The sequence below is a fragment of the Poromitra crassiceps genome (assembly GCF_964638095.1).
Source record: "Poromitra crassiceps genome assembly, chromosome: 2".
Classification (NCBI taxonomy): domain Eukaryota; kingdom Metazoa; phylum Chordata; class Actinopteri; order Beryciformes; family Melamphaidae; genus Poromitra; species Poromitra crassiceps.
The window spans coordinates 69,863,235-69,879,072 of NC_139624.1; the positions used below are offsets into that span (position 1 = coordinate 69,863,235).

At 49.6% G+C, this 15,838-nt stretch overlaps 1 protein-coding gene across 2 annotated transcripts in view; it reads right to left on the minus strand.

The window, feature by feature from the left end:
- The window catches only part of flncb (filamin C, gamma b (actin binding protein 280)), a gene marked incomplete at its 5' end in the record, with an annotated part of 245,336 nt that overhangs the window by 20,590 nt on the left and 208,908 nt on the right, over positions 1–15,838 (minus strand). For both annotated transcript variants that reach the window (XM_083654345.1, XM_083654344.1), the window contains 5 exons: positions 739–854; positions 1,644–1,781; positions 2,492–2,761; positions 14,988–15,248; positions 15,505–15,627. In XM_083654345.1, coding sequence (XP_083510471.1) covers positions 739–854; positions 1,644–1,781; positions 2,492–2,761; positions 14,988–15,248; positions 15,505–15,627 — 908 coding nt within the window. The remainder of the gene's footprint in view (positions 1–738; positions 855–1,643; positions 1,782–2,491; positions 2,762–14,987; positions 15,249–15,504; positions 15,628–15,838) is intronic.

A 15,838-nucleotide genomic window follows, 5' to 3' on the forward strand; every position in this document is an offset into this window, starting at 1 on the left:
TGTCAAATCTGTGAATACGTTACGTGATGTTACTCTAGAAATGATTGAATGATCATAGAAACGTTACGTGATGTTACTATAGAAATGAACCAGCTCAGTGGCCTTGTGGTCTGAGTGTCCGCCCTGAGGCTGGGAGGTCGTGAGTTCGATCCCCGGCCGAGTCATACCAAAGACTATAAAAATGGGACCCATTTCCATTTGCCTCCCTGCTTGGCACACAGCATCAAAGGGTTGGAATTGGGGGGTTAGATCACCATATGATTCCCGAGCGCGGCGCACGCTGCCGCTCACCGCTCCCCCAGGGGATGGGTCAAATGCGGAGAACAAATTTCACACATTGTGTGACAATCAGTGGGACTTTACTTTACCTTTACTTTATGATTGAATGATCATATAAATGTTATGTGATGTTACTATAGAAATGATTGAATGATCATAAAACCGTTATGTGATGTTACTATAGAAATGAGTGAATGAGGCAGCAGCGTATAGTAGTATTGTATATGCTAAATATTTTTAGCATGCCATGACGTGATCTTACAGTGGCAGCCGGCCACAGTGGCTGACCAGCCAATCAGAGTGATTTCTCTCACTGACGCCGATTCAACATGCTGAATCGTCACACACAAGGTAAACTAGTGACGACGATGCAGACACAACACAAAAACTAGGGTGTGTGTGTGTGTGTGTGTGTGTGTGTGTGTGTGTGTATGCGCGTGTGCGTGTGTGTTTTCTTACCTGCAGGCTGGTGACGGTGAGGCGTCGAGCATCATCAGACAGGGTGGCGATGGGGACGATGAAGGGCGAGTCTGGGATGTGCTCATCATTGAACTTAATGGAAACCTCATAGTCACCTAGAAACAAGGGCACAATGTAACAGCTTGTGAGTGTAATACACTGGCCCTCTAAATGTCTTTCCTTAATATACTTTAGGCATCCCAATCCAATTCACAGGTGATTGGGATTCATCAGAAGTGAATACAACAGATGCTTCTGAACATTTCATGAATTGGGATGTTTTTTGTTCACGTTATTGTACAGGTCTCCCTTGTAAAAGATATCATTGATCTGAATGGGACTAACCTGGTTAAAAGAATTACACACAAATTTATATATTTTGTATATATAAAAAAAGAAAAGAAGGGGGGGGAGTATTGATTACTGAGACCCTTTGTCCCTCTCATACCCTCATACTCAGCTAATTGTTATGTACAGTGGTGGTGGATGAAGTACCTGAAAGCCACACCTGAGTAAAAGTACAGATACATGTATCTGACCAGAAAATGACTTTGGTAGAAGTTAAAGTCACCTATTAGAATATTACTTGAGTAAAAGTCTTAAAGTATCTGATATATTTACTGTAGTTAAGTATCGAAAGTAATTGTCTGATATTGAAAGTACAAGTAAATTATGCTGTTAATAAAAAAGCAAGCAAAAGGCTGGGCTTGAGTGGAAATCTTCTTTGTTATGTTGCCTTACAGCCACCAACTGGAATGGAGTGTGGATGTAGTGGAGTAAAAGTGAAAGTTGACAGAAATATAAATACTCAAGTAAAGTACAGATACTCCCGAAAAATACTTCTATAACAATAAGAAAGTATTATTACTTCGTTACAGTACACCTCTGTTCTAATGTAATCTCACCTGGCTCCTGGACCACGTAGGCCACGCCACAGGAGCCGTCCTTCCTGTCTTCAAAGGTGATCTCGGCCTTGCTGGGTCCCTCCACGGCGATGGACAAGCCGCCAGCGCCCGCCTCCCTAGTCCAGATACTGAACTCGGCTGCAAAACAGATACAAACACATGTCACACACTGACCCCTGGTGGTGCATCCCAGTACCGCACAAGGCTGGTGACACTACAAGGGTATCGGGGCAATTGCAACCAGATTTGCCCATCCTCCTAAAAATGTGGGTCTTCCAAGCACTTCACTTGTACTGTAATTGGTCGGTGGGAACCTACGTGAGCCAAATATAAAAAAACAACAAAGTCAACTTTTCCACTATGTTTCCAGCTAAAGAAAATAAGCTGTTGGTGTGACTGCACCGAAAAGGTCTTCTAGTGCAATGGTTCTCAAAGTGGGGCCCGGGCACCCCCAGGGTTCCTTGATGGGGTTCCAGGGGGTCCACAGCAAAAAGGGACATGATTTATTTTCACCATAATTCTATCCATAAGGAACACAATGACAGAATGTATGACTATTTTGGTCATGGGTTTCATACACTTTCTGTAAAAAAGCATCTAAAAGCAAACATATTATCAGATGGGGTCCCTGGGACAAAGTCTTATCAAATGGGGGTCTGTGTGTGTCTAATTTGTGTCAGTTTAGGGGGCCTTGACGTGAGAAGGTTTGAGAAGCACTGTTCTAGTGTGTCCCCAGCCTAAGTGTACAGTAAATGTATAGCAGTGAAAAGGAATTACGGTCAAAGGTTGGGGAAGCGAAATCTGACCGGCAAAAACCAAACAAATAAAATCAGAGTTCTACAACTTACCCGGCATCCCGGCCACTCCTCTATCCAGGCCGGTGCCGCCGGCTCGGACCTTGTGCGCCCCTCCCTCTCCCAGGGGCCCCACGGTGAACTGGAAGGGGCTGCCGGGGACGTGCTGGCCCCGGTATTTGACGTTAACCGTGTGGGGTCCCATCTCCTGTGGGATGAAGCGGACGCTGTAGGTGCTGTCCTCTCCCTTGATGATCTCTGCATCCTCCGTCTTCCCTCCCGGACTGGTGACCTGAGCTGTCATCTCCTGAGAGCCTGCCTCACCTGACAGGGACAAGGCAGGCGTACGCCAATCAGATAGAGAGCCAAAGTCACGCCCACTTCTGGTTTAGGCATACAAACCGAGGGATTTTCACATTTATTTTCAAATAGATTTCGTAAAATGCTCGTACAAAATAGTTTTACTTGGTCAAACCAAGTGATTCATTCAATTTAGACTCAGGAGAGACTGTAGTTTCACTCGGACCAAAACTAACAAAAGTAGCGGTTAAAAAAATATATTACACTTTGTATTTACGTTTTGGTCCAAGCGAAATGTTATATGGTCTCTCCTCATTCTAAATATAGCTGAATCATTTGGTCTGACCAAGTAAAACATGTTTATAATTATTTTACGAGATGTTTATGGAAAATGAAATGGCAGATGAAATCCCTTGGTTCGTATGCTTAACCTGTAAGTCTTTGGCTCTCTTTGGTGCATCCTTGTGAATGAGGTCTTCAGAGTATTTGCTTACGAGTGACCTGGCTATGAATCATACTCTGGTTAAGGTATTTTTCTACTTAATCTGTTTACATGATTTTTTTGATCCCCGAAGCAGACTTTTAATGCATGGGAAAGAAATGATCAGAATTTTTGTTGACATCAAAATGAGGGAAGAATGATGATATCAGCACGTCATCGGTATCGGCCGATAAAAGATTTAAAATGAAATACAGTGCACCCAGTGTCACCTTGGGACGGGTCAAATTGATCACTGTAAGCCGACGATCATTATAACAGATTTTAGGTGGGGGGTTGGAATGTGCGCATATAGTATCGGCTTCGGCGATCGGTCAGAACAGTTGGAAAATATTGGTATCAGATATCTGCAAAAAAATCTAATATTGTGCATCCCAAGTCAAATTCCTCCTATGTAATCTGATTACCTACTCTAGCAATAAAAGTGAATCTGAATCTGAATCTGAACCCAATCAAAATGCTGCGTGAGACTGAGTCTGAGTCAGATGTCAAAAGCCAAAAGTGAAAGCGCGGTATTCCCATGTCACAGTGAGCTGTTGGGAGTAAGACAGACATCTTAACCAGGTTGAGTTTACTGTAACTGTGTTATTCTTCTAACACAGTAATGTTTACATGCAACACAAAAACAAGTTGGTTGAATAAAAATTCTCTAGCTATACGCAAGTGTGATCCCGCTTTGTGTGATAATCTGGTTAGGCTATGGAAACTTGGTGGGTCACATTTTCCAGCAGCACACCGCTGCACTGCTTTATAGCAGACAACTTTCCAATCTGGGACAAGAGCAGAAAGAGGGAGAATATTCCCAATCTAACACACACTCAGACACATGCACACACACACACACACACACTGGAGACCTGCTAAAAATAGCCAGCATTAAATTAAAAGCATAAACTTAAAAGTGAGGTTGTAAAATAACCATCGGCCTGTCATTACTGACTAAGATGTTAAAAATCAAGGTGCTATTCTTGTCACTAGCTTAATAATTAGTGTGATGAGGTGTTGGGCCAGGATTTATATGCAACTAGAAATAACCGCCTCGTGGTTGTTTACATGCATGTCTGTCCAGACTCATAAAATATGTGTGGTGGCCTGCAAAAACCCTTCACATGGTGGAAATTTGACATTTTAATTTTTTGACATTTCCATAAATTAGAAACTCTCCCCTCTGTATAAATTTTGAATGACTGTGATAGCTCTCTCAGATCAAAAGTGATGAGTATTTTAATTTGTTATGTGTCTAAAAGTAAAACGTGATAAAAATGGCTTTAAACATTCCACAACGTTGTATTTTCTACAGTGGCATTCCACCAAAACCATAAAAATAAATACTTTCCCTTTTCTTTTATGATAATAAGTATTCACCCAGATGTACTACGGAGATGAAAGTAATCAAATCACTCCAAATCTCAAAATACCTACAAAACCCATTTTCCACCTTCTATTGCTCATTGTAAACAATGTGCAACATGTGAAGGGTTTCTGCAGGCCGCCACACATTATGTCACTGTGAAGTTGACCTTTGAACTTTTGGATATAAAATGTCGTCACTTTATCAGTTTATCCTATTAGACATTTGAGTGAAATAGCACAAGAATTCTTGAGATATGGCCAAAAATATCTTTCGTGAGGTGACAGTGACGTCTGACCAGCAAATTGTAATGAATTCATACTTGAGTCCAAGCAGTCGATTATTGTGCCAGATGTAATGCAATTCCCTCCAGGCGTTCCTGAGATATATCGCGTTCACAAGAACGGGACGGACAGACGGACGGATGGACAACTCGAAAACATAATATGCCTCCAGCCACAGCTGTCGCTGGGGTGGCGGCATAATAAAAAAATATTAAATATTAGTAATATACTATTTAAAGAGTTATATTTGTGTTCATTTTGAGGAGCTGACTAACCATAAACCAAACCTAGGGCTAAGTCTAATTTTAATCTTAACTCTAAACCCAAGTCCTAATCCTTGGCTGCATTCAAATAGTAAAAAAAAAAAGAAATCCTACTCATATCCACTTTTAGCCTGGTAAACCAGCCCATCACGTGAACTCACATTTCATTTGGTTCTGCGAGAGGGTCTGGCCACAAGGCCTGGGAGGGTGTTAAGCAGAAGCTGCAAAGCAGAAGCGCCAATCAGCGACTGTGCTCAGTGCCATGTGATTGACTGCGCAAGTTGGCCAATCAGGGGCAGACGTAGTTGATGACGTGTATTCTGTCCTCCACTTTGTTTTATTTGCAATAGCGCCATCTAGTGAGCTTATTATGTCCTCTACTTAGATTTATTTTATATAGTGCCATCTGGTGGTTTTCTCTGTGTTGCACACAGGAGAAATTAAGAGAGGAGGAGACAGTAAAACTAGCCAATAAGGGGGCAGACAATTTGATTGATTCAAGATTCAAGATTCAAGATTCAAGATTCAAGATTTTTATTGTCACTCCATGGTACAAGTATCACGTGTGAAATTCTTGTGCTGTGGACTCCGTTTACAACATAGTACAAGTATAACAGGGCATATGAGTGCAAAAACAACAAGAGACACAACAAGCAATAAGGCAGTATAGTGATAAGACAAGTCAGAGACAGTGGCATATTCACTGCACATAGGTGCGCATGTCGTGTGCATACTTTAGACGTGATTCAACATTTTAAATTCGGCGTATTTGACATATAGGTGCAAATAGCATATTCCTTATTAAACATACAATTAAACTCTGCGTTTTAAATTCGGCGTATTTGACATACAGGTGCAAATAGCATATTCCTTATTAAACATACAATTAAACATTAGACATACGTAATGGTAGCAGCTACAGTACGGTACAGTACGGCTACTACACTATTTGTGTATGTTAAGGAGTCTCGTGGCCTGCGGGAAGAAACTGTTCCTCAAGCGATTTGTGCGTGCTTTCGGAACCCTGTATCTTCTCCCTGAGGGTAGCAGGGAGAACAGGCTGTTGTGGGGATGGTTTGTGTCTTTGATGATCTTCAGGGACCTCCTGAGGCACCGCTGTTTATACAGTTCGTGCAGATCTGGCAACTCACATCCTGTTACGTGCTGGGCCGCGCGTCTCACTCTCCGTAGCGCCCTGCGGTCCATGGTGCTACAGTTCCCGTACCAGGTGGTGAAGCCGCCAGTCAGCAGGCTTTCAATGGTGCCTCTGTAGAAGTCCCTGAGGATTTCTTTCCTTAGCCCAAATTTCTTCAGGCGCTTGAGTCCGTGTATTCGCTGTTGGGCCTTTTTGACAACAGTGGCGGTGTGGCCGGCCCAAGTCAGGTCCTGGTGGATATTGACTCCCAGGTACTTGAAGCTGTCCACCCTTTCCACCACTGTGCCGTTGATGGTGATTGGGGTGTGTGCGCCCCCCCCCCCCCCCCCTCCTGTAGTCTACAATGACCTCCTTGGTCTTGGAGACGTTCAGAGAGAGGTGGTTGTCCTGGGGGGGTGATGGGGGGGAGGAGAGGAGGAGAGGAGGAGGGGATGAGGGGAGGCGCTCTGGCAGAGGGGTCGAACCTGGCGTAGAACGCGCTGAGTTAGTCTGGCAGGGTGGGTGACTCGTTGTTGTTTTGCTGTTTTTCCCCTTTGAAGTCCGTGGCAGCTTGGAGGCCTCTCCACAGGTGTTTGGGGTTGTTGGAGTCCAGTTTTGCTTCCAGCTGCCTGCCATATTCTCTCCGTGCTCTTTTTAAAGTGGTTCGGAGGGCATATCTTGTTTGTTTGTATTCCTCTGGTGTTCCAGAGTTGAAGGCGGTGGTCCTGGCGTGGAGGGCTGCCCGGACGTCACTATTGATCCAGGGTTTCTGGTTTGGCATTATTTTGATTATTTTTTGGGGGATTATGTCCTCTGTGCATTGGCAACAGAATCAACCAATAGAAAACCATACAATTCTTCTTCTTCTACAGTTATACCTCAATTTAGTCTCACAGGAAACAGTATTTTAGTTTTACTTCGTTTCGAACTCAAGCTCTCACTCTAGTGCCTTATTCGCTGCGCACGCAGCCCTATGGAAGACTGTCATTTTGCTCCGAAAAATTACTTTTCATTGAAACCGACCACCCACCAGTAGGTGGCGTGGTGCCCCCCTGGGGCTGACGTGGTTCCACGTGACTACGTCACGCCCCGTCAGCCCCGGGTACGCCACTCATCGCTCCTTCCAGCCAGCAGAGGACGTGTTATCTAATAGCTCCGTGTGTTAGCTCAAAGTTAGCGCTCTCAGTAGCTGTAGAAATAAGGCTCGTTCCTTGCCCACCTTGAGAGGTTTGCGTGGACGAGGTAAAGCAGGCTTCGGGGACCCGATCCTGTTCTCTTCACCAGCGGCGTCGGAACAAGTCATCTAAAAGCTAAGAGTGTCTTCTTTACAGTTAACACCTGTATAAAAGGCTACCGCCGCGTAGCGTGCTTAACGTTTTCCCCGGCTGGGGTAGCCAATATTAAGCTTGAGAGCCGACCAAGGTCCGAGCTCAAAAATTCTGAAAGCTAGTTTGCATACGTGCGAATGGCAGTAGTACTGTGTAGCACAGAACAATAAGCTAATTAGCAGGCTCCGTCCCCAGACAGGGTAACGCACCCAGTATTGTGGCAGATAGCTAGCGTGCACCCGTGCAGTTAGTGTCTGTGTGCTAAGTACTTTAGGCGCCAGCTACCTCCGTGTAGGGCGCGCACGTTACTCCGGCTGGAGTGACGTTAAGCGAGAGTAGTAGCTAGAAGCCGTGCTCTCCAGTTAGCTAGATAGCTAGCTTGCTCCGGTGCAGCCAGCATCTAGCGTTGTGTAGCACTCCAGCTATCTTACCGTTGCAGGCTACTGTTAGTTAGCTTACACGGTATAACCCCCGCTAATTAGCAGAGAGAGGGGGGGACAGCCAGTTAGCTGTGAGGCTACGCTGGCCGGTTACGACCGGCACAATGAATGTGTGCACTGCCTAGGGCATGAGCACGCTGCACAGGCGTTGCTGGGACCTACATACTGTGTAGTGTAGCTATTACTGGCGTCGTCCCCGGAAGGGGCGCTCTGAGATATTAGCTGAGCAAATACGCTAGCTAGGTAAGCTCGCTCCACACGAGTGTGTTAGCCGCTTCTCTCAGTACTTACGCCATCTTAGCCAGCTTGCTTGTCTGCTAAGTGTTGCTTGCCATCGTGCAAATAGCATCTACTAGATTGTAACTTCCTCTGAGGAGTTTCTTCTGAGATTGACTAGCTTCGCAGGCCGCTGGCTTTCAGCTTGCGGTCACGCTCGCTTCCCCGTGTTACTCAGGGTAGAGACCCACTGCACCGGCTTGTGCGCAGGCTTGTGTTAGCGCACGCTTGTCTCTCAGTGCTTACGCTAGCTTAGCTAGTGGCTTGTTCACCCTTGTTCTCTCGGGTTAACAGGTTGTGGGTATTGTTGCCTTCCCTTCGGGCTGGGCTATTGCCGCTTACGTTACCGTTGCACGTTCGCTAGCCTCCGGGTTGCTTACTCTCTAGCCTGTGCTTCTTGCTAGTTTGCTAGCTTGCTTAAAACGGTACTCCCGCTAACAGGGTGCGGCCTGCGGGAGCTTGCTATTTAGTGATTAGCTTCCTGCTTTCCCTTGTGCTACTGAGCAGGGAAAGTCAGCGAGGGGATGGGCCGTGTGTAAAACTACATTGGCCGAGTATAAACCGGCACGATAAGTGTGTGTTCTGCCTTGGGCATGAGCACGCTGCACAGGCGCTTTGAACCCTCGGTCTTGCAGCTGCTGGGCTATCTTCACGAGCGAGCCCTTCAAGGGAGCAGTTCGTGGGGCGATGCCCAGGGCCGCAGCTAAGCTCTTGAGAGCGGACCAAGGTCCGCTCTCAAAAAAGTGTGAAAGCTAGCTTGCATACGTGCAGATAGCATTAGTACTGTTTAGCACAGAACGATAGTATTGTTGCAGATAGCTGGCGTGCACCCGTGCAGTTAGTATCTGTGTGCTAAGTACATTGGGCGCGAGCTACCTCCGTGTAGAGCGCGCACGTTTACTCCGGCTGGAGTAACGTTAGAATGGTCTACAATAGATGTACCGCCCCTTGCTGGCGCTACGCGTCCAGCAGGGGTTACAGCTCGCCAAGGTCTGGGCTCAGTGCCAGCCTTTGGCTTGTAGCTCTAAGGACAAGCCCACCGCCCTTGGTGCCCAGCGCCCGGGGTGGTTGGGAGCTCTCCATGGGTCGCATTCCCTTTGTTGGGGCGTCCCCTGCAAGCGCAGGGAGCCTGACAGGGGGCACAGCGCACCTTGGTCCATGGCCACGGTTGGCTCACCAAGGCTGGGCTCAGTTCCAGCCTGCGGCTTGTAGCTTTAGGCCCACCGTCCTCGGTGCCCAAGGCCCGAGTTCGGTCGGGAGCTGCCCCAGGGTCTCATACCCGTCATCAAGGCTCACCTTGGTCCATGGCTACGGCCTGGCCTCGGCTAGAGGCTCCTAGGACAAGCCCACCATCAATTGCGCCGTGGGCCCATTGCTGGTCAGGAGCTCTCCTGGGGACCGCACTGCCGGACTCGAAAGAGAACGTTACCTCCGCAGTCCCCCCCCAGCCTGCGAAAGTCGCATGGCGGGGGGGGTTACTTCGATACAACGCACCCACGTGGCGCGTCAGTAGGCGGAGCTTGCATAAGAAATTCTCCCCCAGCATGCACAGCTTCTACGGAACTGACCATGCGGCAGGGGGGCGTAGCCTCTCACGTCCTGCCCCCCCATCAGGGTACCGGATCAAGTCCTGGTGCCCAACAATATACTCAGGACGGGTTCCGCTCCTTTGGCCACAAGAGACCATCTTTGTCCAACAGGCTCGATGCCTGGGAGCATCTATGTTCCCCGTCCCCATTACGGCGCACCCTCCAGAAGGGATACGCTCTACAGTTTGCCAGGCCCTCACCCACGTTCGACGGGACCCCCGATACGGCCGTGGAGGGGGAGTCCATGGATATACTCCACAAGGAGGTTATTCGTTCCTCGCCAAAGGGGCGATTCGTTCGGTTCCCAAGGCAGAGGTGCGCTTGGGTTTCTACCACAGGTACTTTGTCGTGCCCAAGAAGGACGGCTCCATGCGTCCAAAATTGGACCTTCGGCATCTCAACAAGACGCTGAGGAAGTTCCCGTTCCGAATGCTCTCTTTCCCTGCCTGTTCAACGCGTTGAGACAGGGGGATTTCTTACTTCCGTGGATCTGAAAGATGCGTTCTTCCATGTCCACGTGGTCAGGAGACACAGGAAATACCTGAGGTTCTTCTTCCTGGGGAAGGCTTACGAGTCCGGTGTCTTGCCATTCGGCATGTCTTTGAGCCCGCGAACCTTCACGGTGTGCGTGGAGACAGCCTTGGCTCCCCTCCGCGCAAGGGGGATCCGCGTCTTCCTATATCTCGACGACGCTCTCATAGTGGCCGACTCGAGGGTCCGTGCCACGGAACATACCAAGGTGGTGACCGATCACCGACAAACCTTAGGGTTTTTGGTGAACTGGCAGAAGAGTTGCCTCGTCCCAGCGCAGGCGGCGACCTTCCTGGGGCTCGAGCTAGACTCCCTGCGAGCCTTTCGCCAGAGCGACAGGCTTGCACGGTGCGGACAGCAAGCCAAGGACGTTAGGTCTGTGCCCTCGGTGTCAGTGCATCAGTGCACAGTGATGTTGGGCCTGATGGCCTCAGCACTGCATGTGCTCCCACTGGGGAGGCTACACATGCGCCTGTAGTCCAAATCTGGTTCCTCAGGCTTCGCCTGGACCCGGCCGGGGACCGTCATCGCAGGGTTCCTCTGACAGGTCAGGCCCGGCAGGCACTGGCCATATGGGCGGACCCCCGTTACCTCTCGAGAGGTACTCGGTTGGGCCCTGTCCCGCTCAGGATGGTGATTCGCACCGACGCCTCCCTCTGGGGATGGGGTGCGATTTGCGGGCATTTTTCGGCGAACGGCCGGTGGGAGGCTCAGGAGCTTCGCCACATAAACGTGCTAGAGCTGAAGGCAATTCGCCTGGCTCTGCTTCAGGACAAGCCCACCATCAATGGCGCCGTGGGCCCATTGTTGGTTGGGAGCTGTCCTGGGGACCGCACTGCCGGACAAGTCCGCGTCCGGCCGGACTCGGAAGAGAACGTTGCCTCCGCAGTCCCCCCAGCCTGCGGAGGTAACACTTCCAGCGGCTCACACATGAGCACCATGTTCTGATTCGCTCGGACAATATGGCAGCGATCGCCCACCTGAACAAACAGGGCGGTGTGTGGTCAGGGGCGCTGAACCAGTTAGCGGGGATTCACCTGTGGGCGTATCCCCGTCTCCTTTCAGTGTCAGCGGTCTATCTGCCGGGGCGGCTGAATTACGGGGCCGACCTGCTGTCTCGAGGCAATCCCCGTTATACGGAGTGGTGCCTCCACCCTCAGGTGATGGAACAGGTTTGGGCCAGGTTTGGTCGTGCCCGAGTCAATCTCTTCGCGGCGCGGCGCGCGACACACTGCCCACTGTGGTTCTCGATCCAGGAGGACAGCCCCCGTTAGGTCACGACGCGCTAGCGCACGCGTGGCCGAGGGAGGGGCTCTATGCATTTCCCCCGATCCGTCAGGTGTTGGACAGGGTGAGGGAACAGCGCCTCCGGCTCGTTTTACTCCGTTTTGGCCCAGGCAGACATGGTTTGCGGACCTGGTCTCCTAGCGCAAGGTCCGCCCTGGTACGGGCGGATCTCCTATCCCAGGCGGAGGGGGAGGTGTTCCACCCCTCCCCAGGCAGGTGGAAGCTAGCAGTCTGGCTCCTGAACGGGACCAGTTGCTAGCCCAGGGCTTGCCCGATAATGTGGTATGCACTATTCAGAGTGCTAGGGCTGCTTCGACCCGCACTCAGTACACGTACAAGTGGCGGGTCTTTTCGCGTTGGTGCACAAGTAAGGGCGTGGATCCAGTGAACTGCAGTGTGCGACCAGTTCTCTGTTTCCTTCAGAGCCTGCTTGACGCGGGTCAGTCCCCGCATTCGCTTAAGGTGTACGTAGCCGCGATTTCTGCTTGCCATATGGGAATTGAAGGGAGCCCCGTGGGGGCGTGCCCTTTGGTCTCGTGCTTCATGAAGGGGGCGCGTAAACTGCGCCCGCCGTCGCGGTGCGTTTTTCCCAAATGGGACCTGGTTACGGTGCTGGACAGGCTAAAGGGTCATCCGTTTGAGCCCTTGGACTCCGCCGATTTAAAGGTTCTGTCTTTAAAGACCACGCTGCTGCTGGCCTTGTCGTCAGGAAAGAGAGTTGGTGACCTGATTGCCCTCTCGGTGCAGCAGGCCTGTATGGTTTTTGGGAATGATGGGCGCAGGGTTACGTTGCGACCTAACCCGGCTTACCAACCTAAGACTATTAATGCCAGCTTTAGGTCTATGGTCATAGACTTATTAGCATTCTGTCCCCCGCCGTTCAGTTCGGGTGAGGAGAGACGCTTGCACATGCTGTGCCCCGTAAGGGCGCTCTCGGCCTATGTGGCCAGGAAGCGTTCATTACGCACTACAAACCAGTTGTTGGTCTGCTTGGGGCAGAAGGCCCAGGGTGGGCCCCTTTCCAAGGATCGCTTATCACACTGGATAGTGGAGATCGCTTTGGCATACTCTGCCGTGGGTAAGATACCCCCGGAGGGTATCAAGGCGCATTCTACGCGGGGTGTTGCGACATCCTCTGCGTTGTTGTGTGGTGTTTCGGTGGAGGACATGTGTGCTGCGGCCTCATGGTCCTCTCATCACACGTTTGTTAGGTACTACAGTCTCGACGTGTCCGGTTCGCGGTTCGCGCACGCGGTACTGTCAGTGGCAAGAAAGTAGTATCGTTGCCACTCTAATATGTCAGACGGTCAGGCATGAACGTTGCCATATGGCTGTGGTTCACCGATGCCTTTCGGGTCGCCCTGTGGGGTGCTCCCGGCAGCAAGGGCGTTGAATTTGGCACTAGAGTGAGAGCTTGAGTTCGAAACGAAGTAAAACGTTAGGGTTGTACTACAACCCTAAGTGAGAACGAGAGCTCTCACTACCCAGCCTTGCTGCGTCGATGCGTCGTTGGTTGCGTCGGATCTCAGCTGGCTGGAAGGATGAGTGGCGTACCCGGGGCTGACGGGGCGTGACGTAGTCACGTGGAACCACGTCAGCCCCAGGGGGGCACCACGCCACCTACTGGTGGGTGGTCGGTTTCAATGAAAAGTAATTTTTCGGAGCAAAATGACAGACTTCCATAGGGCTGCGTGCGGAGCGAATAAGGCACTAGAGTAAGAGCTCTCGTTCTCACTCGTAAAACCCGGGTTGTAGTACAACCCTAACGTTTGCCAGCCATGCACATGGCCATGCACCAACTCCAGAAGAAAACCTTTGCAATCCTCACTTGATACGCTTAAGAAAGCAATGGCTGTAAGTTTATTTTATTTACTTTATGCTTAGAATCATATATTGAAGAGTATTTCTGAGGGATGATGTTTGACACTGTTATATTTTGTGAATGTTCTGTTTGCCAGCATTTATGTGTGATGTAGCAGAGATAATATACAGTGAATATTATTTGCAGTAGCTCTAGCTGGGTTTAAGTAGCCTATATTGTTGTATATTTTGCCCTACATTGCACTGTATCAGAAGATGTGTTTATTACTATCTACATTTATTTGTTTAGAGCACCTGTTGTAATGATAGTAGCTCTGTGGTGACTCTGTAAAATACAGTAATTTTCTGTATCTTTCTTTTCTGTACAGTTTCACTCCTTTTCGATGACAACACTGTGAAAGTCATTAAACCCAAGAGCTAGGACGCTATCTTCCTGACTCGCATCTCGTTATTGAATGGAGTTTGGCTGACTGTCAATCTACGTTCCACCACAAACACGTAGGGAGGGCAGTTACAACGTGAATACCATGGTGAATACAGGCCGACGCTGTAGCAAAAATGGCGGCTTCCAAAGTAACTAGCAGTAACGTGAACGTTAGCATAAACACAGTTATTGCAGAAATAGACTCAATAACAACAACTAAACAAGAGCAAGAGTATGCGCTTGCGGAGTTTCTCGGCGGAAAATACGTTTTTGCGATTCTACCGACTGGATTTGGCAAAAGTCTGATCTATTAAATTGCTAATGTTGCTGCTGGCTGTGATGATGTCACTTGTTTTGGTACGCTGATTGGCTGAAGGCGTTTGTCTGTCAACGCAACTACGCCCGCCCATGCTCCCGCCTTTGCTGAGGACTGGGTGAAGAGTTGGGGCCAGACCGTCAAAAAGAACCAAATGAAATGTGAGTTCACGTGACGGGCTGGTTTACCAGGCTAATCCGCTTTTGCTTGACGGTCAAAACTTCATGAGGTCAAGGAAACATTTAAAGGATAATTCATAAGGGCTTAGCAAAAGACTCGGCAGTGCTAAAATAAACCCCACTGGAATTACACTGGACTACACGTAGTTTGGGCTGCTACCTTTTCATGTCACGTAACGATTTCTCAAAATGCCACTGAGTGACTGAAACACTAGCTAACTGTTTCCTGCTCAGTTGCTGAAAAAATAGCTTTTCCGCATTAGCAACATGGTTAAGCATTAGCAAGTTATGTTGACTGCTTGTTTTTCTAAACGGCCGAATCATCCCAAATGACACATCGCTTTTGTGGGATCGCTTTTGTGGGACGGCGTTATTTCCTTCCTTTGGTAAAGGATGGTGTTATGTTATGCTAAAGGGTTAGTCCTCCCTCTAAAGGTTTGAAACTCAAACTGGTTCTCACAACGAGAGTACACACACACACACACACACACACACACACACACACACACACACACACACACACACACCCTCTTGCAGCGGCTGCTGTCTGCTGCTGCCTTGAATCCCGCTGAAGCCCGTCAGGCTGTCTCGGCCCAGGAAGTCTCCGAACACGTCCCTGAATGGGTCCCCTCCCACCTGGGTGCTCTCCTCCACGCGGACCTCCCTCTTGGTCTCGCCCGCGCGGGTCTTACTGATCTCCGTGCGCTCTGTTCTCGTGTACGTGTGGCTACTGCGCGTGAACGTCCGCGTCAGTCGCTCCTGAGCCGAGACCATCTGAAACCAGTTACCTATAGCAAGGGGAGGGGGGGGAGGGGAGGGGAGGGGGGAGGGGAGGGGGGGGGGCGGGAGGGGAGCGGGGGAAGGGGGAGGGAGGAAGGAAGAAGAAAGGAAGAGCAGACAGGGAGAGCGAGGGATAAGAAGAGCTTAGACCAAAGCAAAGGAAGGCAGAAGAGTGGAGTGTGTACCGAGCCACGGGGGAAGCAAAGAGGGCAGGCAGAGGACGTGCTGGGTGGAAGAAATATGGAGCCGAGTCGGGGTTCCCACCTGGTATTTTGAGGTTGAGGTCACAGGTGCTGCCCACTGTAGCGATGGAGGGAGCCTGTCTCTTCCTGGTGATGCTCTCCTTCATCCTGCCCTCGCCAAACACCTTCACCGTGAATGGACTTCCTGTTGGGATAGAACAAGCCCAGATTAAGTGCTGGAACAAGTCTTGGGCCTCTAGGGTAATATATGCAGGAATCCTGAAGTGACATTTAATACCTTTTAATACCTTTTTTAAGACTTTTTCACGATATTTTTAGATCTCAACGCCACAAGCGATTCATAGCTTTCAAGGGGCATAACGTGCTGCCGGGAACGCCCACCTGGCGGTCAAAAA